The sequence below is a fragment of the Zosterops lateralis genome, assembly GCF_965231275.1.
Source record: "Zosterops lateralis genome assembly, chromosome: 8".
In the NCBI taxonomy this organism is placed as follows: domain Eukaryota; kingdom Metazoa; phylum Chordata; class Aves; order Passeriformes; family Zosteropidae; genus Zosterops; species Zosterops lateralis.
In genome coordinates this window covers 5,515,429-5,541,014 of record NC_139768.1, presented here as the reverse complement: position 1 = coordinate 5,541,014, position 25,586 = coordinate 5,515,429, and the positions used below count along the sequence as shown (strand labels likewise).

Below are 25,586 nucleotides of genomic sequence, written 5' to 3'. Positions count from 1 at the left end.
CAGTTTTAGTGAACTTCTGTTGTGCCTGCATCCTAGGAACACTCACGGATTTTCTTTCCAAGGAAGAGTGCAACAACACATTTGACAGCCTTTGCCTCTAAGAAAAAAGCAGAATATAATAAACTAAAAGGCTTTGGAGGCTTGAAAAAAACGTCTTTGTTCTTTTATTTTTTAAAAAATTGAGTGGTTTCAACAAAGAGCCTTACTTAGAATAAAAGAGCTCATGAATCTTTACAAATTTTAATACAGGCTTATCTTCTGGAAAAACAATTACTAATGAAGAAAAAAACATCTGTTCCCCATAAATTAAAACTAGTTAAATATTGGAAAGTATTTATTTGACTAAACAAAAGAACTCTCTGCACCCCTCTATGTTTAAAGGCAAATATTCAAGCTTGTGTATTCACAAAAAGGTGGAAAATAACAGTCTGCACAGGCTATACACATTAAGTTAGTCTGCATAAACTGTCACAAAGGCTTTCCATTTTAAGTCATACCTTTTATAAGAAGGACTTGACACTAAGCCAGTGAGTCTGATGCTCTCTCATGCTTTTTGCATACTTGAGAGACTAGATTATTATTGTCTGGTCTCAACTAAAGGTCCGTGGCCATACAAGGCTTAGTATGCCTTCATCAATTTGGAGTGATTGTTATAAAATAGCCCATAATAGGTGTCTGCATTTAACATTCTAGAAATGTTTGATCTACAGATAAGCAATATGCAATAGTTTTCAATCCCTTCAGAACCACCAATATTTGAAATCCCACTAATTTTGCATTACAGGCTGCCACACACATTATTTTAAGATTCAGTCACTTTGTTTTTCCATGCCTCGCATGGCAGCTGCTGATTTAGAGCCATCACTAGGGCTGCAAGTTCTCATCATTGATTTTGCTGATACTTTCTGTCTTATGGAAGAAACTGTCCTAGAATACATATAATTTGATTTTCATAAGCCTAAGCATGTTTGTCTGCTATTTTTTTGTTTTGGTTTGAAGGGTTTTTTTGTTTGTTATTGAAGTACTTCATGATTTACAAAAAAATAAACCAAGAGAAGAATTTATTGCCAGGCTTGTGACCTTGAGGAAGACAGTTTAAAACCCTGCTCTTAATCTTGCAAGAAAAACAATCAGTGCTATATACAGCATAAATTGGCTGTAAATGAGATGTTGTAACTCTAAAAATAAATAGAGTATCAGAGGTGTTTGATGTGCGAGTTTGCATCAAGGGACAAGTTCTCAGATTTGAAAAGAATAATTTGATATGTGTTGCTGAAGAAATACTTTTTAGTGCTTTTTTGTATCTGTTGTAGTTTCTGCATTGCTATACAGCACACTGTGAAAAGAAACATTCTGTCTCACATACCAGAAATAATTTTTTCTCTAATAATTTTACATTCTGTACTACACACAGAAAAAAAATCCCCAAGCACAACTTTGAATGATGAGCAATTTTGTGGTGTAACTCCTGTTTTCAGTAGCTGGCTTGAGACATTTTTTAAGGGCTATTTTCTTTTTTGGAAATTACTGATCACTTTTCCTGAAAACAGTCAATACCAAGATGAAATAGAATAACAGCTTTCCTTTTGAGGAATGTCTCGTTTCATGCTTATTAAATGAAATATCCCATTCCAATGCTTTTATTTTCCAAATGTAACTTTCAGGCTCACAACACCCTTTTAAGGCAGGTATATTAAAAATTGAATAACATAATAATTGAAAAACAGAACATCAGGGGTTTGTGGAGTTTATGTGACCCATCAGCTTTACTCTAAACTATTTTGCCATTTTCTGTTTCACATTGACTAACAAACCATATATTGGTCAATTACTTATCTGTAGCACTACTGATTTTCAAGACACATTCTTGGTATGTGTGGTATCTGCAGAATTAGATTTTTAAAACATACAAAAAAAGAGAGAAAAATGCTCCACTCACAAAACACAGAGATGTGTATATACATTAAAAGGGCAGTCCCACATTGGCTAGGTTAGCTGGCCTAACTTTTTTCCCCACTGAGAAACAGAACACTTCAGTTTAGAGTGTTTGTAGAACCATGAATTCACACCATCAATCTGAATGATGGGTTATGATGGAAAAATACTTTATTTAAATAAAAATCCACACACCATAAACAGCAGGGGGTAACAAAAAGTAATAAATTCTGAAGCTTACATCTAATAAAACAAAAGCTGAAAGTAGTCTAGATAATGAAGTACATACCCTGAGGCAGAGAAGTTAAAATAGTATTTTCACAGGAGCAAGTATTAAGGTGCCACAGATGATTTTGGTCTGGACACCAATTTTTTTTTAAAAGGGAGTCAGATAATGAAGGTCTCATTATCTCATTAATGAAGGGTTTCTGTTTCTGAGTGGCTCCTTCTACAACTAAGAGAACTGAAAAAGGATTTTAAGGGCTCATGATTTGCAACATTCAATGCAGTTTGTTGCCGTTCTTGTGTATTATAGACTACCTGCATCTTGAAATGGCTGACATTACAGACAATATAAAGTAAAAATGGGGCTTTTGGACAAGAATAGGGTGGAAAAGAAACAAGATAAAAATGGCTACTTCTGGCAAATTCCAGCATTTCGGAACTCTTTATAAACTGTCCTCTTGTAGCTCCAGTAATATTCTAAGCGATGGTAAAACAGGCTAAAATTAGAATAATAATAGTTGATTTCTAGTGAAGGTCTCAGTAATTTCCAGCACATCAATTCAGCTCCACCTCTGCATACCTTACCAGTGCTGGGTAATCACAGAATCTGAACAGTGCAGAGGGAAAACCAAATCAATCCCAAGACTGAAGCTTCTGTAAGCCAGCAGAGGTCACAAAAATCTTAAGGCAGGTTTTGTGGACTTTCTAAAGTTGTCTTCTGTTGCTTACCAAGAACAAATGTCCTGCTGACACTGCTGGAAACATGGCAAGGCATCACTTTCAGAAAGTGCAGATGTGCAGACCCTGCTAAAACATTACCTGAGTCTGCTGGGGCTGAATGTTGTAGTGGATCAGCCATTGCAGCTCAAGAGATCATCAACAGTGAGGATAACAAGTGTTTAAATGTTTAAAATCAAATCAGTGATCTATACACAAGCACATAGCAAGCTTTGTGAAACAAACAGACTTTACATAATGTCCCTAAATACTTTAGCATTAGATAACAGGGCGAGGAAGGGAGAGATTGGGTTGCATCAGCAATGGAAAAAAATATCTTTGAGAGTTTGGATGTGTAAGTGAAGCATAAAGCAAGGAATGAGGCAAACAGGAAAGGTGAGGGACACACCTTGAAAGGAGATTTATCTACTAGTGATAACAAGACTATAAAGCAAAGGGGAACTGAAGCCACCTGTAACAGTAAAATAAAGGGAAATCTTGTGATGTATCCATAATATTGCTCACAGACTACCACCTCACTCCTAATCTGAGAAAAATTTCATGGAGCACTTGACAAAACTCTCTATCTGTGTATGGTTACATAGCAGGAAAGGGACTACTGAAAGGAAAAACAGCAGCAATTGCTGATCAGAAATCCCATTTTGGCTCTGGAAGGCAGAGAACTGCCCTGTGGAGCCAGGACTGGAGAATCTCACTGGAGTTAACCCAGGCAAAGACTCAACCACTCCTTACCCCACACACACTGTCAGGAAACAACCCTGATCACATCCTGAGCAGGACAGTAGAGCAGCGCCAGCATCAGACAGGGATTCAAGTGAACCCATGGCAGTTCAAGTCTTGCATCTCTGAGGGAAACTCTGCCATTTAAAGACCAGGAGCAAGGGGAGGATATCCAATTGATTTTTACAACTTCACTTGAATTATTTTGCAGCTGTAAAATAGTCACTCTGGTATGAAATATATGGTACCACCCTGACAAATGAGTTCTAAATAATTGAGCTGCAAATCTGTCAGAGCAGGTTTCAACAGATCACACTATAATTGCAGCTATTAACGACCCATTTTTTTAATACAGCACAAGTCAGGGTATAAAAGTATGAGAATTCATCTGAATGGTAGAAATATAATTTCAGCCAGAAGCTCTTTAAGGCAACACAATTCAGCCAACCCCAGATAAAGGAGATACACATTTGCCACCATGGGACCAACCTTGGTGGTTACTTGGTGGAGGATGTGCAGTTTTTATCACCTTCCTGGAATTCAGCTCCATGTGTTTGGCTTCTCCAGCAATTGCACTTCTTACTCATCTTTGCATCACAAACCTACTTGTTACTATAATGATACGAGCAATTGCTGGCACTCTCAAATCCTATTTTCACAGCAGAGGACAATTTTCTCTCTCTTACCTTAGGTTCTTTTGGCTGACTTTGCTGGAATTATCCTCTCAAAACGTTATAGCACTTATTTTCATCACAAAACTATAAAACTTAAAATTGCATTTAACCTCCCTGCACATATTTAGATTTAAAAAAAAATAAATAAAGCAGAATTTTCAGTCTTTTATTTCTTACACCAGCCAAAAAGACAAGCTTGTAACCTAATACCTTAAGTTTATCACAGTGGGCTGCAAATATGATCTCAACTTGGTTAAAAAATCTGATGACTGAGATAACTGCTGGACTCAAATGGTAAGCATTTGTGGACCAAACAGATTTGTCAATTGAAGGAATAAAGATAAAATATAATATCTTTATAAGATAATGAATTTAAAAAAAAAGTTACTAACAAGGTAAGATAAATCTACTGAAAAGTGAGGTGCAAAAGTTGTAAAAAAAAAAAAAGTGTCACTTACTTTGGAGATCAAAGTCACCATCTTCAGAAAGCTGATCATTCCCTGCCTTCAGAGGAAGGGCACAGGGAATGTTACATAAGGAATGTCACTAACATTCGCATTGAAAAAAAAAAAACCTTTAAAAGAAAAAAAAGCCATTGCAAATATAAGTGTGATTTTATCAAGAAACAGATTTTTTTTTTTCAAGCTGTTGAAAGAATTTAACATTTTGACAGACTTGTTTCTAATTCTGGAGAGATATGAAATATGTTTGTGAATTAAGAGTAAACTGCTGTCTATTTATTTTTTTAATGAAAGTCTAACGTATCTTCAGGAAGACAGGAAGGATGTGAGGCCATTAAAAAAACCAAATTGGACACTTTGGAAGTGGGGTTTGGTGAGAAGGGAGTTGTTTTGTTTTGTGCATTGGGTTTGGGGGTTATTAGTTGTTTCAGGATTGGGTTGTTTTTCTAAATCAGCAGCAGCAGCAGTGTAGCTCTTGGACACTCTTTATAGTGTGAGCCAGTGAAGGAAAAGGGTCATAAATGAAGATATTGTACCTCTGAAAGCTTCTTCAGCCCTTCATCCCTTCCCCCATATCTTCTTCAATATGGTAGACACAGAAAATATCTCAGTGAATACACACATTCAGCATATAATGTACTGTTAATGAAACATATCAATGACAGATAATTCACCCATAATATGAATATAGTAGAAAGATTTTTATGATTTGATTCTTGAAACAGTTATTTATAGCTCTTCCATTTTCCCTCCTACATTTTTAGAACAAAGACTGATATTTTAAAAACCTGTGTGTATATCTGTGTTAAGAAAATCACCTAGAAATTTACACTTCACACAGGAGGATAAAACCTCTTCATCTTTAACAGGTGCATTTTGTAGAGGAAAATTAATTAAAATTGCTTAATTGAATAAGATCTAAGGAAATCTGGAAAAACTTGAATACACCTCTTGAATACACTATTTCTCAAGTGAGTTAAGTAATAAGATTAAATAAATATATAATTTTTAAAAATTAAAAACTCAAAACATCTTCTACACTGGAAGTCTACAAGCTAACTCTAGACCTGAAATTGTTTTAAATCTTTAGTCACAGTATGCTTCCACAGTTAACCACAGTTTATGCACAGTTTGCTTCAAGAAAAGGATCCATGTAGACAGACAACTGATGAAGTTGTTTAAATATAAAGTTGCAGTTCTCATCTAAAATTATAGATAATGAAAAAACAACTACTCTTACAAAAGCTTGTAAGGAATTGTTAAAACAGAGCTGAACGATCCCAGATTAAGCTGGTACTTTCACCCTTAAGTGATAGGATCTCCTGTTCACCTGGTTTTTGGATTCATGCTCACATCATTTGTATTGTGTTAGCCAAAGCATCTCTTAGTACTCATAGAGAGAAAGAAGACAAATTGAATAGCTAAAAAGTCTGCTACCAAATGTTATCAAAAATGTACTTTTTCAGTTAAGAACATCAAGACATTTTCTAAACAAAATGACACAGAGTTCACGTTAGGAACAAACCCTACCAAATGAGTAAGAAATTCTCACACTCATGGGCACAGCAGCCTAAGAAAATTTACAAGAAGAGGCCAAGCACCTTTTTTCTGCTGTTCAGCTTCTGCTGCAATTCTGGAAACCTCACTAGTTGTTGCACAAGACAAGAGGCTGCTCTATTGGGTATCTGTATTTTTCCCAGTATTCTCTCTGGTTTCCAAGCTTCCATATTTTTCCAATGTCAGTCTATTTTAACAGAAACTGTCTATGTGTAGTGTAGGCACAGAATTGTAGAAATTACATGGAGCCTTAAACACAAGTCCAGAAAAGATTACAAGATTGTATTTTAACCACTAATACATCCATCAGAGACAAACCTTGGAGAGCTTTTCAAGACTGCTTAAGGCAATGTTTGCATTCACTGCAAAGGATTAGGATATGGCCTCCAAATTTATCAGGCACTGAAAAAGAACCCTTGTCTGAGGTGGAGAGGTTGGCAGCTGTCACAGTGTAATTTTGGATCAGGCAAATACTTGCCCTGCAATTCAGGTCAATGTGAATGGAATGCAAAGGTTTGAAATCAAGTAGATGTTTGTCAACATATTAACAACAACACAAATATATGAGCTACAGTAACTTCAGCTATTTTATCTTTAGCTGTGGAGAAATGAAGTTCAAAGATTTTGATTTCTAGTTAATGCTATCAATTGAGCAGCCACACATGCTCAGTTGTAGCTTATAAGCATAAGGGTGACATTTTCAGTCTTTTTGTTTCTAACTTTACCATTTTGGAATTATTTATAAAATACTCACATAACTATATTCTTCATTTAAATCCCTGGACAAAATTGCTCTCTCCAGAACAAGGGCTAAATCTATCTCTGGCATGTAATATTATAAAAGAAAATGGTGTATCAGGAAACTCTTGATAGAGCAAAAGGCATCTCTTCCTAATGTTCAATCATGACTTCAGTTCTGCTTTGTTGTGATCAGAAGATATGCAAGGTATGGCTGTTACTGACCTGCCAGAACCTGCCCATTCTCATTTTCTCCATCCCCTATTAGACAATGTTATCATGGTGAGGTTTTTTCAAGAGCAAGTAAGGTGCAAGTCCTGTCTTATGACTAAAGGATATTACTAGTTAGGCAGATTTCAAGACTAGTCCATTCACCAACTGGGTTCATGCTGAAGTTGACATTTTGGCATCTGAGAATAAAGAAACTGATAAAAGCAGAAAAGTTAGGACATAATAATTATCTTTCCCAAAGCTTTCGGATAACTCAGCGAACAAAAGAGGCTGGACGGTTTGAAGTGTAAAAACTGAGAGCATCCTACAATGTGCCTTTGAACTAATATTCTCACTTTTCCCCAGTGACTTTTCCCTTGAAAATATCAGTGATAGACCCATTCTTCAGTTAAAGTTTCCATCCACTCAACTGCATTTCCATTTGAAACCCTTAACACCAATGGGACAGAAGATTAAAAATGTTAACACGAACCAACATCTAACATCTCATGTCCTACAGTTTGTGAACATCTCTGGTATTTATGCATCCAAGGATAGGTGAGAGCACAAAACAAATTTGTCCTTCTCAAGGTGGGTATTTGAAACTATTAGGTGGATATGTCAATTTTAATCAGAAATCCAAACCTTATATGAGGACTCTGTTTAGTTGAGTCAAGAAGAGCATGAGCTCTATGCACCCGTTACACACAAGTGAAGTTACAGAAATTGACCTTTATTTAGTAATCAGTTTCTTTAACTTTTTTCTTTTTTTGATACAAAGTGACATTTTTTATTTAGTACAGAAAAATCCATGTCAGAACAGTACCTGTCTGTTTCAGTTGTACCACTGGAATCTACTCTGGTCTCTTAATTTTAAAAAACAAACAAAACGAACAAAAAAAATGAAATAAACAAAAAACAACTTCTGTCCCTCACCATGAGAAGTACTTGGACTACTAATTCATCCATACCATTTCATAATTATTAATTTATATATACAGTATTGTAATAGTATGGTATAATACTATATAAAATACTATATATATTTTGGATGTTTTTATAGTTCAGAATACTCTACATAGTGTATAACTACATAAATACTATAAAAAGTATTTTGAACCATAAAATAGCAACTGTAAAACAGATTTTAAATTTAGGACCAGATCTTTCTTGAAGAACTGTGCAAGAAGAGTCCCTTTTTTTTAATTATAAAAGCTGCAAACAGAAGCAAAATTACAGCCTGTAGTGTAAAACTAGAAACCCTACATAATGAAATGTTAGAAACAGTGACTGAGAAGCAGGTCTACTCAAATAATATTTTAAAAACAATTAAAATACAGTACCCAGGAAACATGGCACAAGAGACAGAAGAAACAGGTACAAAACCTGTGTTAGGAACACAGAGTCAGAAGTGCAAAAAAACCAAAAGGGAACCGATATAATAGAGTTTGGTACAACAGGTAAATAAGTATTGCAACCAAAACTAAACAATCACTTATTTTTTGACAGTGAAAACACTAACAATTTAGTACCTTTCTAAAGGCTTTTAATCAAAGCCCTAAAACTGTGTCTGCTTTTAAATAAAAACAGTCTATGTGAATGCTACACACTGAAGTACAAAGCTTAAGAATTACCCTGCAAAATTGCACCGACGTAAGCTTTCCATATTTACAGTATCTAAAAGTGACAGAACACAGCATGCTAGGCCTAGTTTATGACTCTACCCCACCAGTACTTAATCCAGGCCCAACAATCAAAAATTATTATTTGTCAACACGTTAAGCTTGGAATCGCTTAGATACATTATGACGTTTAAATATTAGCTTCATGCATAAAACAAGAAACAATATCTTTGACAGACAAGCATTGACAGGATACAAACAGTGGTCTGCCCTGTGTAGGAGTGTAATTCCTTTTGAGCTTATTCCCAAGACGTACCGATTCAATCCCACGTTATCACCTGGTTGTCAAGTCAACAATGTGCTTAGAAATGGTCAAAATTGTAACTAAGAATCACATTGTGCATAAACTGCTCACACTCAGAAACTTCACTCCATTTTGGAGAGTTACCTCATTAAGTGAAAGGACACAGAGTTTAAAAAAAAAAAAAGAATGAAACGAAAAGACATTCAAGTAAACAGCGAGAACCAAATACTTTGAAAAGGTTTTTGTAAACGTGTCATTCTACAGGGTTTTGCAGCATTGTTAGATTCATTACTCATGGACAGTACACGCAGGTCACAGCCCTTGTGACAACCTGTCCTGTGTACATACATGATGTAAGAGACAAGTTTGGTGAAGTGATCCGCCCCTTCCCACGTGCCTCGTCAGGTCCTCCTGTGTTCAGTGTCATCATTCCCCTTCATGAAACAGAAATCACTTATGGATATCATCTTTACAAAGACAGAAGTGAACTGAGTCCGTTGGATAGAAAGTTGGTTATTTACATCTGGAAAGTAGTTTCACAGCAAAATAAATCTACAGTGGGCCAGCTGGGATCCACAGGACCTTGTTTTGTTCTTGGTCGACAGTTGCCATAATCTGAGTGCAAATGCTTGAAAGGGCTCCTCCCTGGACAATGCCTGGAGAAGAAGAAACCCCACATACAAATGAGACTGGAACAAACAGTTGTGAGTAATTACCAAGAGCAGTTTTCTGCATTTATCTGCAAAGTGTTTATCAACAGAGCAGAATTAAGCAACTCAACTCAGTATCTGACAGATACATGTCTCTATTTAAAAGAAAATAAACAGAGCAAAGAGAGGTCAGGCATTCAATACACAGCTTCTTCTGCTAGCTCCTAAAACAATCCAGGGAAGTCAAGGAACTGATGGCTATAATCAACTAAGACAACTGTTTTGTAAGTGGCCTCCATGTACTATTTTCAGACGCATCAGGTGGCAAAGTTTAAGTCTAAAGATGGTCAGAACCTGCTATAATAAACCTTCTCTGTTCAACATGTGGTGTTAAGAGTTTTATATTTACGGGGTAATATACATAGAGACTATAGCTGTAGCAACTAGACACTATTTACAAATATTAGAAGTAAATTATGAGCAGCCCACAGATTGCTGAGCTAAATAAAACAGCAGCGCTTGCTACTCCAATTCTTATTGTCAACTACATTCAAGGAACAAAAGGCCAACAGCAAGCAACTCCCTGAAAATCAATTCACAAGATAAATGAACACCTTTTATTCTACCCTTGCTAAACATAAAAAGTAAAATGCCACCACTGACACATGAGAGGGAGAACATATTGTCTTTAATACTTAAAAACTGAGGAACTTCACGACTTGAGAAATATGTCAGCCAGCAAAGCCTCTGGCTACAGCTACCACTAATGCTGAAAAAGTATGGAAAGTCTTACAGAGCTTAAGGCATAATTTTTCTTTTTGAAAAGAGAAAATATGATGTCACAAAAATATATAATATTTGGCTCTGCAATATATACTACAATAAATGATGTCGGGTGACTTTGGATACAGAACACAGCAACTGAAAAGGTCTGTGCAAAGTGACAAATGCCAGGGAAGAAGTGATTCAGATTGCACACTGTGTTCACAACTTGGTAGAGGAAACAAAGCCAACTTGAAAGTCATTAGTCAAAAAGTGAACTCCATGAAGTAGTTAAAGAGCTCTTAGTAGTTACAGAGAGAGTGTGACCTACAGCTCCATGACTAACCCACCAGGTACAACATGCTTATCTCTATCTACAGGCTTATTTTATGTACAACATTATAACTTCAACAAACTCCAATGTCAGTGCAATTTGAACACCAACCCTCTCTGTGACTAGCAGCATCTGGTGGTGTTGATGACAGCTGGAGTCCACTGCACACTGGCACCAACAGAAGGAGGCCCTTCCCACGGGGCATATGAGAGGATACAAGTAAGACTCTCTTGGACTGAGTGCCCCTTCCACTGCCAGGGTGAAACTAAAATGCCACAAATGACTGAACAAGAAGCAGAAGATAACATGTGGTGATGCAATCTGGCAATCTGCAGGTTTTGTATGTACCATGCAAAAAACATTTATATGGCTGTGTTATTAAATAACATTTTGTTGAGAACACACAGCTTCTCTCAGGGTGCACTGAGAGAGCTCTAAACTAAACACACCCTTTGGTCTCTTTGCACTTGGCAGTTATGCCTCAACATATTTCAGTAAGAATCCCATATTCCAGGAGATGAAAAGTTAGATTTTGGCTAGTTTAGGGTGCTTGTAATTCTACTTAAATTTCGTTGCCATGCACATCAAGATACATTCAAAAGAGAGGGGATAAAATTCTAGGTATGTGGAACCACATGGAAATATACTCTGAAATGAACTGAGACAGTCTCCAAACACTTTTTTTCTCTAGTAAAAATACTACAACCCAAGACTGATTTCATAATTTTATGATGTTAAAAAGGCTTCTAAAGTTGAATTTAATTATTCCAAATTCCAATGCACACTCAAGAAACCTTGGGCAATTTTTTTCCATTGTTGAAACCTTTAAATTATGTCCCACAAATCACAAAATCACACAGAATTACAGAAGGGTTGAGGTTGGAATGGACCTTTGGAAATCATCATTTGTTAGTTTAAACTACAAGGGGTTTCTGTTGATTTTTTTGATTTTTACATTTTTTAATCCTTTAGAAGTAGAAGGATTTTTTAATCCTACTCCTTACATGGTATAACACTGACAACACTATGTCAAACTGCCAAATCTTGATCATACTTTCTATACTACTGGCTAATAAAACCTTTTCAGAACCTCTTTACATCATAAGATTGCAACATTCCAAACAAAAGAGATTTCTATCTTGACATTTCCTCTCCTGGTAAAATAAAGTAACAGAACATGAGTTTGTCAAAAGGGAAGGCAGAATGAAAAAAAATAAGATGCTTATTGAAGTGACATTGATCTTTTGAATTAAAATGCAAATGGATTAAATTACCACTGTGTTCCTACTGAAAGTTTGATTAAATACTAACCTGTAAAGTACTTGCTATACTCCTGTTCTATTTTTTGAGCTGTCTCAAATTGTTCTTTGGAATGCTTTTGTGTAACTTTGTCCCTCAGGAAGACTGGGTCTTTTTGCTCTCTGAAAAAAAAAAATAAACAAAAGAGGAAAAAAAAAGAAACACCTTGTATAAGAGAATTTTTTTTAATGGACTTGAAAACAGTGCCTCTAGTTGGGTGAATACCAAAGGCTAATTCACATGCAAGCAGACTCCCTGGCCCAGAGTGCCATCTACTGTGTTTCAGCAGTATCAGCAGAGACATCACAATCATTTCAGTGCTAACAAATTTATTTACTCTCAGACCAGGATAGCATTTCTTTAAAGTTTCAGAGGCTGGGAGGCAGTTGATGAAGAAAGAATATATATTTTTCCAGTTTATATGAATTGGATCATCATCTCATATACATGCCAGTACTCCTCACACAAAGCTGGGCACAAGTCCTGCTCTTCTGAGGGCTTGTGAAGTATCAAGCATCAAGTAAAGACAGTATTTCCATGTTATCATATCTATTACACATTTTTGAGATCCCTCTTTTTCTATTCTACAAGCTCTTGAAAACAAAATATGAAAAAGAGAAATACAACTGCTAAAACATTTATTTAAAACATAATTACTAAACTAACCTATCATTGTTGTGGAGCATTTCAGAGAATGCCAATAGAACTTGTGCTATATCAAAAAGGGTGTTTGGACAAACCTTTGGTGCACACAACAGGCAGACACAATGTGCCACTGCAACTTACACTGATGACTGCCAGAAATCTTTGCTTGGCTAGTTTGACCTTTGTCACTTTCCAAAAAAAGGAAAAAGCTGTAATGGTCACCATTTCATTTCCAAAGGGGGTCAAAACATGACAGTTCCATTTATCAAATGATAAGTGCACAATCCTGTAGTGGTAATGAAATACACCTGATTGCTCTATGTCGTGTTTCTACTTTAAAGTAGTGATACTTATCTTCTTTCTTAAATAGAGAATAATCAAATTTACCTACAGATCAGGAATATAAGAAATCTTCAACTTCAAATACGAAGATAGCACAAGTATAAGATCTCATAGCAAAAATGCTTCTCAATAGTTATGTTGGGAGATGATGTCCATTCTTGCCAAATCAATCTATCAAAATGTGTGAAGGCTTTCTCAAACATCAGGGGAGGGACTGGCATTTGGATGTCCTGTATTCTGTTCCTGGCTATATTCAAACAGGAATTTGACCATTTCTGAAAGAACACAGCCTGAGAAGACCACAGCACAAGCACTATGTGGCAAAAGGAGACTTCCCTTGCTTTGTTTACTGGAGAATGAAGGTGGGAAAGCTGAGGTTATGAATCAATTGGCACTGCATCCATACTCTTGGCCCTTTCCAGAAGATGAAGAACAGCTCTTTGTCATGGTCAATGTTTAATCCTCAATGGATCTCACCCATTTCAGTCTTACAATGTACCACAAATGTCAGCAGGAAAGATCCCCCTTGAGGACATTCAGTTTGGTCTCCAAGGATTTCTTTGAAAGATTCACTTAATTGTCATGCAACCCAAATGAAGTTACGGCCATATACCTCACAGTGTGGTTTATGAGGATTAATTTCCCCATTTTACAGAAACACAGAACGTTCTGAGTTGGAAGGGACCCAGAAGGACCATTGAGTCCACTCTTCAGTGAGTGGCCCTTACAGGGACAGAACCCACAACCAGGTTCTGACCAACTGAGCCAATCTCAGTGGCTGTTTTAAGAGATATAAGATGATTAGGATGAAATAAACAATAAAATAAAACAGACGTATTTTAAGCTAGAATAAACATCCCTGAGCTATACCCCTCACAGACTTACTTGATTTGTTTAGCATTTTTGTAGCGAATAAAAATTACAATAGGGTAGATATGAACACTGTGGAGCCGTTCGATGGCATGAGGAGCGATGTCAAGCAGACAATGACAATCCTAAGATCAAATGTAAATGCAAAACACCCATTCAGTTAAAGAGCACAAGCACACATGCAAATCCCCCCATTTCTTCCCTTACTTAAATTATAGCAACCCAACAGAATTTTGCCATACATGTAGCTTTTTGGGACTATTGAGCAATTTGTACCCAAAGGGTTTATAACAAAAGACAAAAGATGAAAAACTGCAAGAAATTGCATTCATAGTACCAAAAGCATGCATTGATAGAAAAAAAAAAAAAGTACTTGAAGAACTAATGAAATGAAAACTCAGATTGAAATATATGCAATACATTTTTTCAAAGTTTAAATATTCCTATTAATTTTCTCTTTCAGAAATCATAAGCAAACACAAGCATTAATAGGACTTTCCAGGTGGTTTGATTGAAAACCACCTGAAAAGCAGTGAACAGACTTTAGGTACTATCTGTCTCCAGGATTATGACAATGTTTATATTCTATATGACTGCATTAAGTGGAATAGGTAAAAAAATTAAATCCTTTTTTGGAGGGGGTAGAGGATGGAATTTAAGAAAATTATTTTAACTTTATCTAGTGATACTGTAGAAGAATACAAACATTTCTATTTTCTATAAAGGTGAGCTCATTTTAAATAGTCACACGCAAAAGTAAGGTAAGTTTTATTTTATTTAGCAGCCTGGGGAACACAGTTCTCTGAATGTCTTAAAGGATGACACTGCTAACATAACTCCCACTCCCCAACATAAGTATGTAAATTGTACAAAGAACTACAGCACGAAAACTGACTCACCTTTTCTGTAATCTCTTTTATTGAAGCTACAGTTGTCACATCAAAATGTCCACTCCTCCGTTTGTAATCGATAAACAGACAGTCCTTCACACCTCGTTCAATGGCTTGCTGGGAAGCTTTCATAACCTCTGTTGCATACAAGAGATCCCCTTTCATTACTATTCCTTAAGCACAGAACAAGGCTAAGAAAACAATGTCTGCAAATTCAGATTCTTGGGGTGTTATCCATCTTTGTGTTGTCATTTTGTTAATTTGTACAGATGTTACTATCATGTATTCTAAGCATGAATAAATTAGCTGGATTTGCACACTTACCAAGAGGACATCTGCAAAATTTTCCAGGGGATTCTTTGACCAGCATGTCTTTCACAGCATCAAGTAAAGGTCCTAGAATAAGGACAGGCCTAGGGGTGGTACAATCCACTTTCTGGACACGCTGATAAGCCAAACTTGCAGAATCTACACACACAGAAGAAATTTATTTGTAAAAGCATGCATGTCCTGGCATTCTTCAAATAAGCAGAAGCATCCTTAGAGGAAATATGAGAAGACTTCCTCTGCAAGGGCAAAGAGCCCTTGACAAATACAAAATATGGTCAGTCATTATTGCAATTTTTCCACTTGACAGCTGAAACCAGACATTTTTCTAACTGAACCTATTGTTGAATGAACAAAAAAGAACTCCTCACCTTCCCCAGTCATCCCTAAAAGTGTAAACAATACACAGTATTTGGTATCTTTGGCTTGATTTGTTGAGCTCTTACAAGGAAGACAACATTGTAACCTACATGGTAACCAACATGATTTTTCTAAAGAAGTGAAGATTTTGAGTGGTGCACAAGATTTCTGTCCAGACTAAGCAACCTGAATAGAAATTAAATAGTTGAAAGGAAGAATCAAAACCATCCATCCAAAAGAATCATCTTCTCCAAATGAAATAGTAATGCTAATAGGTCTAGGAAGAAATTATGAAAATATTATTTTGAAACACACTGGTTGTAATTTAATACAAAAAAAATTGTCATTAGAGGTTATGATCACCATTTGTATTCAGAGCTATTAGAAAGTAAAATTATTTGGTGTGCTGTGCTGCACCAGATTAAAAATGAAAGAGAAGTAAAGGCAAAGCCCTCCCAAGTATAACAAAGGTACTTGCCATCCAAGAAAGGAATTGAGTCTGTACTGATCGTATCTAGAGCCAATAAATCTTTTCCATCTTTGGAACCACTTCGCTTATGTTTATGCTTTCTCCTGAAGAATGACCTCCTCGCTGCTGCTGACAATGTCTTAGATGAACTGTTTTCATCTTTAGCCTCAGACATGCTGTGTCTCCTGTAGAATTCCTGATCCATCCTAGAATAAAACAGACAAAATGGATGGTATTTAATCTTATATTTTTAGAATTTTTTGACAGTATCACAGCTGGTGATGCTGTGCCTGATGCACCCCAGGACACTGTCATTTCTAGTTTATTATACAGCAGCATTAAAACCAACTTGATAGAGCAAGATATTTAACTCAAAGTATATTAAAATATGCCATCCCTAAAATGACATATCTAAGAAATACTATCTCCCAGAAAGAACAGAAGGAAGCAAGTCCTTCATACCACATCTCACTAGTCAGACTTTTAAAGATAAATACTTTTTAAAGATGAACACTTTCACTGAGGTCACTTACATGTATTTACTGGGGATCTGTCCTCTTTCCAGCTTCTGAGCATTCTCATCTAGCTGCCAAGCCATCCAACAACCAAAATTTCCCTGTGGTAGAGTGTCATCCACATATAAAATGTCATCCTTCTTAAAGCTTAAATCCTGTTCCATCTCTGCCACACGGTCGTAAAGTGCTCTGGAAAGAAGACAAACAGGCTCTGCAACTGCTCTCCATCAACTCAAGGGAAGAACACATCTTTTCTGAAAAAAGTTAGCAGATTTGTGCCATTCTCTACTTCTCAAGAATACATGAGTGAAAAATGAAGACTTGTTATACTAGACTGTGTACTTGCTGTCAGAGAATACCTGGAAAAATTAGTGAATTTCAAATTTAAAAAATTATGGCAAAATTTATCTTCTCTCTCTCATATGATGTTCAGTGTACTATCCTAACAGCCTTATGCTCTCATTACCAGTCATGCTCAAATACCTGATGAAGAATCCATCTCCAGGAAGCTCTTTTATCTTATTAAACTCTTCTATTCTGTATTGAGTCTTTATTTTGATGTTTTCTCCAGGCTTCAACATTTCAAGATAAGCTTCCTCAGCTGTTTTATTTCGCATGTCAATGGACCCATACTGCAAAACACAGAAATAAACCTTTAGATGTGAATTTGTATTTTAACAAGCAATAGAACTAGGTGAGCTTGTAAAACATGCAAAATGAGTTTGTTTTTCTCACTTGCAGGTTCTATATATAAGTCTTGTCACTTAACTCTAGTACAGTTTGCACCTTAAGATGTCTAGCAGGAGACTGAGACATTGCAGTGGAAAACAAAAAACTCAAGTGCAAACAGCAGACAGGTACTGTGAGAGAGCACTTCTTGAAAAAGTTTTCCAAGTGTAAGTTGAGAATCATAAAATTCACACTGAAAAATAATAATATTTTTAGGGATAGCAAGTGGTCTTAAGGAAGTCAAACATGATTATAAAGCAAAATCTGGATACTAGAAGTTCAATGTGAGACTCCCAGTGCTCACTTGTATCTAAAAAGCTCATAAAGACATGTGTTTATCATCTTAACAGTGTTGACAAGTGGATAAATGTTCTCATTTCAGATAAAGAAAGCAGAGTAAAAGACACAATATATGGTTTTCCCTATACTCTTCAGAATTTCATAGTGGTAAGATCAATATTGTTATCTGTTTTACAATATCTTTGATATCCTTGCCTTTCTCCTACATAAAGCAATTGCATTCAAAGCTTCCCATTTAGATGAAGGGAGGAGGAGTTTGTAATTACAGGTAGACATATAAGTCCTTCAAACTTTGGGGCATCTTGTGCTATCAACAGTGATAGTTCTCCAGGTTCATGTCATCAGCTCCTCAAAACACAAGTTTGCTTTCTGACCATTCTTACCTGGGTTTTGTGGCAGGAGCTCAAAACTCACAGAACATTCCACAGCACCTGACATGTCCCTCTTTATGCCACCCAGCCATTAGTCAGTACACTGCAGACATTTCTGAAGTGCTTACCTCAAGTATCATGTCACCCAACACTAGTCCATCAGGTCCTTTTGCTGGGCTGTCATCATCTACATCTGAGACAAATATTCCATACAGGTTTCCACCACATATCTGGATTCCAAGATCGACTTGGGATTTTTTAACAACAACAATTCTAGGTTCAGGGGTCCTTTTGTTTGTGTCCACAGGGCCCCTTTTGACAGAAAAAATAACACACATACTGGAATTGAAAAACTTGACATAAATAAAATCAAGTTGCCATCTGAAGAATATACATTTATATAAATATTATTCAGAACAAGTCGCTTACAGTCAGAGTCTTAAATGACAAACATCACCTTTCCAACTAAACCAATCATGCATAAAACTATCTTCACTCCTTGCAGACCTCGTTTCAGAAACAGTCTGAAAATATGTACATTTATATCCTGGGATCCACTTAAATCATCTGTTGACTTGTTTTAACTGGACACAGCATTCACAGAAATACACTTCCTTTTTTAATATCCTTCATATCCACCCTGACCATTTACCCTCCTTTAAGACAAAAATTTCACTCTCTACCTTAAGGAATTCCGGGGACTTGTGGTTGGAGTGGTTTGTTTGGATGGGGGTGTCATTGTTCCCTCATCCTGCTCACTCACAGTGTCGATTACAGAATGATTGTCAGGCGTTGCAGCCCCGCTGCCCTGAGGGGTGGAATGATTACTCACAGGTTCTAAGCGAGAGCTGTGACAGGGAAAAAAACAGAAGACTGGTGAGTTAATGCCAAATATTTTACACTCAAAATTTTTAATTTGGCTGTAAGTCAATTTTAGAGTAAGGGAGATAAAACCCAAACCCTATAGCGCAAATGGGTGTGCCAAAAAACATATGTTCACCATAAGTCTATTAGAAAGACAAAGCTTTGTTTTGAAGTGTGATCAGGCATTAAAAGGGGACGGGTAATTTTACCAGGTCATATGCCTTCTCTAATTAATATTGGAAATTCTGATTTTGGGGAAAAAAAGTAGAAGATATTTTAAGTATTAAAATGTCATAATCCTAGGAAGAAGTCATCTTCAATTTTAGTTTAGTATCTTTAGGGATTATGACCAAATAGAAGAGAAAATACATACAGATGCATCAAGCGTTTTCCTTTTGACAAACACATATTCACACATTACTTTTCAAAGCAACCATACTCATCAGCACACATGTGCTCATGTTTGCAAACATATCAAATGTACAGAAGTCAGCTACTAGCTAAACATCTGTGTGGACAGGAGAGCTGTCCTTTTCCAAGTCTAGCCAGCCTTACCTTGACCGTGAGTGATTGCCAAGCTGATACATGTGTGGGTTGTACTGAGCCAGGATAGTGATGGTGTCACACTGCTGCCCAATGATTAGTCGAGCCTGCTGCTCTGTGGCATTTCTCAAATTTATTCCATTAAACTATGGAAAAATTGCACAAACCAAAATATCAAGTTTTTAAATGGAAACTAGCATGCTCATTCTTTCAGTGTCCTAATTAGTAATGTCTAAATGCTCACTTATTCCCACCGCAGAAAATAGGAGAATGAAAATGTTGCTGTACAGTGATTAGGGATTAGTAAACTCAGGTTTACACCTTGGAAGGAATCACAACAATTTTCAAGTATTTTGTAACCTGACAAGGAGTTCAACAACATTTTCACTGTTAAAAGACATATGTATTCTGAGATGTGCTATGATTTGATATCACTGATTAAATACAAGTTGGTTCAGATCACCAATATGAGTAAATTCAGAATGTGAAGATAAATTCAGATCTATTCAGGTCTATTTTAGTATCAGAAACACAATGTACAACAGAAGGTGCTTTAACATGATGTTACATTTACAAAGCAGCTCTGCACTTTACAAAATGCTAGTCCATGTGTTTATCTAGCACAGGAGGCAGAAACATCATTGAGCCTACATGAGTAATTTTTTAACCAAGTATCTTAGCTTAGAATATGGCACAGCAACAACAGCAGGAAACTTGGTAAAAGCCAGCTGCTTGAAAATGTACTCCCCTTACCAGGCAGACTATGGGATTGGGACTATTTTGTTTTAAGTACTGAAACTAACTAGCTAAAAATTCAATTATATCTATATAAGGCAAGATGCAGATATACCATCAAAAGACATTATTTTTATTATAAAGCCTGAAAATGTCTCAACAATCACAATTATGGAATATTACAATAGAGAGTACTCTTTGCTACATCTCACAGTGCATGAGGTTTCACAACATAGTCTTTTTGGGCAAGGCAGTTATGGCTGCAGTCATAGAAATTGATTTATTAAACCTTAGCAATAGTAAGCAAACAATTACCTCCAGTAACTGATCACCATATTCAAGGCCAGCTTGATGGGCAATGCTCCCACCTGTTACTTTAGAAACAAATATTCCACCATTTTCTCCGCTCACGATGGAAATCCCGAGTGGCTCAGAACCCTTCTGCACTTTAACATGGCGTGGCTCTTCCATGTAGGGCCTTTTAAGGAGATAGTTAAAAATGAGTTGGAAAAAAATTGCACTTGGACCACCACAATATCAAAGTTCCATGCAATATTTATGCCTATCTGAACTGTAATAATAAAACAGCTTTGAACTTACTTAAAATTACTTTAAAAACCCCACTAATTGTCAACGCTCTTAAATGCATTCCTTTAACACCATGCAATATACAGGGGCAGAAGTAAATGTACACCAGATACATGACTGCTCCAAAAATGATGATAAATATGAGTTATAAATAGAATGGTCATGAAGTTGATAGGAAAGAAGCTTCTAGGTGCATATTATATGAAAGTAATTGAACCACTGTATATAATATGTCATTGTCAAACCATATTCCAGAAGGGTATGTTACAAAAACAAATGCTGGGAGTCTTCATGGCCAGTGAAAAATAAACATAATGAATACTAAGGTGGTAAACCAAAGGACAACAAAGCACAAATATAATATTTCATATTTGTATGCTGGGAAACACAAATTAGTAATGAAAATTAAGCAGTTGCAAACTCAAGCCATTAAGACAGCAGTTTGCATGGTAGCATTACAATTACCATGCAAATTCTCCTCAGGGCAATTATCCAAACGTAAAAAAAGCACAAAGTGCGCAATACTGCTCGAGAAGGACAACCTTAGATCAGGCCAACCTCAAACTCCTTAGTGATGAGAACCTAGGCCTAGGAGCAACAGGGATTCTCAGAAAAGACCTATTACGGAACAGATATCTGAAAGATGTAGAAGATTTGAGAAGACAAGAACACTTAGAACAGGACAAACAGCAGTAAGACACTAGTAAGTATAACAAGAAAAAGAAAATCTTGATACAGAGTCCCCTTTCCTCCCACCGTATTTGGGATGTATCCACCTGTACACATGGGGTTGGTCCATTCATGATGTGTATAAACAAACAGTAGCCTTCTAAAAAGTCCTGGTTTTCACTATTATAAACTTAAGAACGTCTACTCAGCAAGAGGCATCACCAGGCGTTGACAGTTGAGCTCACTGTGAATGAAACAGCTTGGGCACCAGGTGTGGTGTATTTTTTATTTTAATACCACTATACTGCACTTGACATGCATTAATTTGAAAGTTTTCTTTCCTAACATTTCATTATGCCAGATAGATGTTCTCTAAACTGTGCCAATGAAACTATTTTATTGTGCTGTTCAGAGACCAGAGTGGTTGACTTCACTCACTACCATTGAAGTGAGCGAGGCTGAGAAAAGGTATTTTTGGGGAAAGTAGGATTTGGGGCTGGGAACAAAGGGAAGGGGATGTTGTTTCATAACTATGCATATTTGCAGTCTTTGAAGGGATCCTTTTGGTAGCCTTCTGCAGCAGAGGCATATTAGTTTGCCACCTTATTAATGCATATGAGATAAAAACTGTTGGCTGCTGACATGAATGAAGCCTGGAACTCAGCCATCTTACATCCCTGTTGGAGGTAATGCCCTCAGCAACTGCTTACCAATGTAGTAGACTTATTACTGATGCTCACATTTTTTGCATATAACCTAAATTAACTAAATTCTGATAACCTGCAGAAAATGGATTGTTTTATCACTCACTTATGAGTGTGTAAGCAATATTATATGAAGTTTCTTCATGTCACAAAATTCAGCAAGGTTATTTCCACATTAAAAATTAAAACTGCACCTTTCAGAGCTTTGTTTATTCTACCTTTCTGCTTTTTCATCTACCACACCCATTTTTAATTTGGCTTGGATTGGAGTAAAAAAAAGAATCAAACCTACACAAAACACACAGGATCCTATCTGAGAATTCTAGTAAATACAGAATGACACATAACCTTATGCCTGTATAGCAAATCAATAATAAAGTAAAAAAGAATGATAACATTAAAAAGGTGTTTTACTTGATAAGCAGTTTTATCAAAATCAAGTGAAGCACTTTTCTATTATATTCAGACTGCCTGCAATAATCACTAGACATGGAGTAGAGAAAAAGTGTAAATGGAAGAAATCTTTTAATTTTCATTTAAATTAAGATCAACAAAACAAGCAGAAACATTGAATTTTTTTCATCTATATAATTATTAATTTTATCTGGGTAAAGGCCAAGTGAATTATTTATATTTTTGGGGAAACAGAAAGTTTACAACCCCCCCCAAAATTTAAACATTTCTTAGGGTAGATTTAAGTAGCTACTTCCCTAATCTAGAACTGTTCAATAGTTTGTTTTGTTTTAAAAACTCACCACCAAACCCAAGAATTCTACTCTTTTAGAAAGTCAGTTCAGACTATGGTTTATACATAAGCATAGCAAGATGGGGCTGGAACCAGGATGTACTTGAGTAATATGATCAACATTAACAACAGTTGTTATTTCCTAAAGATCAGAACATGTATCTTGTGCTCAAAGACACAAAGATATAGACTGCCAAAACCCCAGCTTGTTCAGCTGAGCACTCACATCATTACTCATGTGAAGGAGAAAAGACACTCAGACTTGGAATTTGCAAGTGACAATCAGAGGAACATTTATGTGAGAACACAAGTTGTATACATGTAGTACAAGTGCCACACTGAAATAAGAAAGAATGTAAATTCACAAAAACCTCTTTACATTTCCTCTCAAAGAAACACTTCTTTGTATACAAGACATTCTATCATTGCTTAAATAACTTAAGTCGCAATTTCTTCAAACAAGACAAAAGTTTCATGTAACATTTTATAAACAGCTTTTTATTACTACTAGAAAAGTTAGAATACAGAATATCCTCATAGATTTTACATAGATTAAGCACACACAGGGGTCTTGAAGTCGACATAAATGTAATCTATTTCAACACATCAGAGCTCCTTTACACTGCCAGAATGGCATTTAGCTGCCTTATTGGAAATAAAAGTGTGATTCAAATTTGCGTCTTACTGTTCTATGCTTTGAATTTGTGTAAACCTTTTCATATATTCAGTCTAGCCAGATCATGATAAAATGAAAACTGATGTCCAAGACTGATACTATAAGCAATGTATCTTTGAAATATTCATTGTGAGATATAAAGTCATTAAACATAAAGCACATGTTTTTAATAAAGCTATCATGTTAGATTCAAATTCTCCAAGCAGCTACACATATACTGAATGCTATTACTAGCAGTGGTCCAGGTACAGCCAAAGGGATCAGTCAGAGCAGTAAAATTACATCTATATGTGTTCTGTACTGTTTTCCCACAGTTATGTGCTCAATTTTTCATGTTATCTGGTTATATGGAATCAAGGCACAGTGGTTAGAGCACATATTCTGCAATGCTAAGGCACCTGATATTTAGCTGTCAGATGTTACTAGGTCTTATTTTTGTTTAGATTTCCAGAGTACAGAACAAGGCTATCATAAATAAGCATGTGAGGTAGTTGAGCTGAAAGAATATATTCCAATTTAGACTGCACTTACTTGGTTGTGACCATCAGTCTAACAGGGAAGAAAAAAAACCTTTATGAAATCACTTATTCTTAAAATCTACAAAAAGATCTCTTATATACATTCTAAAGAAAAATCATTCAATAACAGGACCTGAGATGTGCCTGCAGCTACATATTTTTCATTCAAATTAAATGCCCACGTCCCTTCAGCCTAATAAACAAAGGCACCAAGTTTCCTCAGACACATTTACATTAAAAACAAAAAAGGTGGGGACCTTACCTATCTTTTCTACGTTCTCCGACAGACACGGGGCTAATGGAAATCCTGGGCAATGTAGAGAGGGAGTTCTGAGACTGGCTGCTGGTGAAGGAAGATGTTTCCAAGTTAAGAGGTGACTGGGGAGGAGTTATCAAGCTGGGGCTGCTACATTCTGAGTGAGACAAGGAGCCTAGGAAAAATCAAAGTCAAAAGTTGAGTTTTAGTATCCTGCATCTGTCATAGTTGTCAGATCTTCCCAGACACAATGAAAGACACCACACACATCTGAGACAAGAAAGAGGACTGACTGTTCACTGTCTATTAGTCATGTAAAGGGCATAGGAAGACCTAAGGTAACTCATTTCAGACAGTGCAAACTTACTGTCCTTAACACTCTGTGTTAAATTCATCCTCCCTAAGTGTGCAAACAACTACTGCCATTTTCAATAGGAGACAAGGTTATAGACAAGGTACACCATGAGCATGTCTGAAAAGCACATTAAAGAAAAATAAAAGCCAGGAAAGAAGCAAAATAAAAATCTACTATGTTGGTTTGTTTTCAAATAAAATATTTATGTGTAGCCTTTCCCTTTTTACATAGGAGGTATATTATGCAACACCTGAAAAAGATGACAGAAGCCAAGCATGAATCCTACACAGAGGCAGGAATGCTCTGAAATTTCAAACAAGCTTGACATGACTTAGTTTGCATCTTTACCCTGGTTGTAGCCTTCCTAAGTGATCTACAGAACAAGTGCCCTGACACAGTTTGCTCCCTTTGAAAAGCTAGAGAAAATAAACCTCAAGTTATTAATCACAAACGAAAGCTATTTTTCAGAATTGTATTTGGCCAGTTAGGAAAAGGACTGCACACAATGCACTAAGGCTGCAGAACATTTGAGTGATGATGGCAGTGAAGAGCTGCTGATTGCTGTCAGCAAACTCCTGATTCTACAGCACTCCAACTACTGCTTGTCTTTAAATATCTTCCACTAAGCAATTTTGACTGAAGTACTGAAATGTTTTCACTGCATTTCAAAGTAAAATTTACAATCAGTGATACAACAGTAAGCAAATAATATACATTAAAGTATGAAAAAAATGCAAGTGAGCTCACTGTTAAAATTTTCAAGGCATCATTCTAGAAGAAACAACTATAAAACATATAGCAATGCTTATTCTTACCTTTGTCTGCACTTTTACTCAATGTGCCAGTACTCAAGGAAGCTATCAGAAAAAACAACTTTCACTAGAAA

General features: G+C 36.2%; 1 protein-coding gene across 2 annotated transcripts in view; it reads right to left on the bottom strand.

Moving 5' to 3' along the window:
- Positions 1 to 7,975: 7,975 nt before the first annotated feature.
- DLG5 (discs large MAGUK scaffold protein 5) overlaps positions 7,976 to 25,586 on the bottom strand; it is a gene marked incomplete at its 5' end in the record, with an annotated part of 95,636 nt that continues 78,025 nt past the window's right edge. For both annotated transcript variants that reach the window (XM_083866866.1, XM_083866867.1), the window contains 13 exons: positions 7,976 to 9,840; positions 12,242 to 12,351; positions 14,102 to 14,211; positions 14,986 to 15,113; positions 15,301 to 15,444; positions 16,142 to 16,338; positions 16,666 to 16,836; positions 17,131 to 17,279; positions 18,176 to 18,359; positions 18,731 to 18,895; positions 19,467 to 19,600; positions 20,505 to 20,667; positions 24,352 to 24,520. In XM_083866866.1, coding sequence (XP_083722992.1) covers positions 9,737 to 9,840; positions 12,242 to 12,351; positions 14,102 to 14,211; positions 14,986 to 15,113; positions 15,301 to 15,444; positions 16,142 to 16,338; positions 16,666 to 16,836; positions 17,131 to 17,279; positions 18,176 to 18,359; positions 18,731 to 18,895; positions 19,467 to 19,600; positions 20,505 to 20,667; positions 24,352 to 24,520 — 1,928 coding nt within the window. In that variant the 3' untranslated portion in view covers positions 7,976 to 9,736. The remainder of the gene's footprint in view (positions 9,841 to 12,241; positions 12,352 to 14,101; positions 14,212 to 14,985; positions 15,114 to 15,300; positions 15,445 to 16,141; positions 16,339 to 16,665; positions 16,837 to 17,130; positions 17,280 to 18,175; positions 18,360 to 18,730; positions 18,896 to 19,466; positions 19,601 to 20,504; positions 20,668 to 24,351; positions 24,521 to 25,586) is intronic.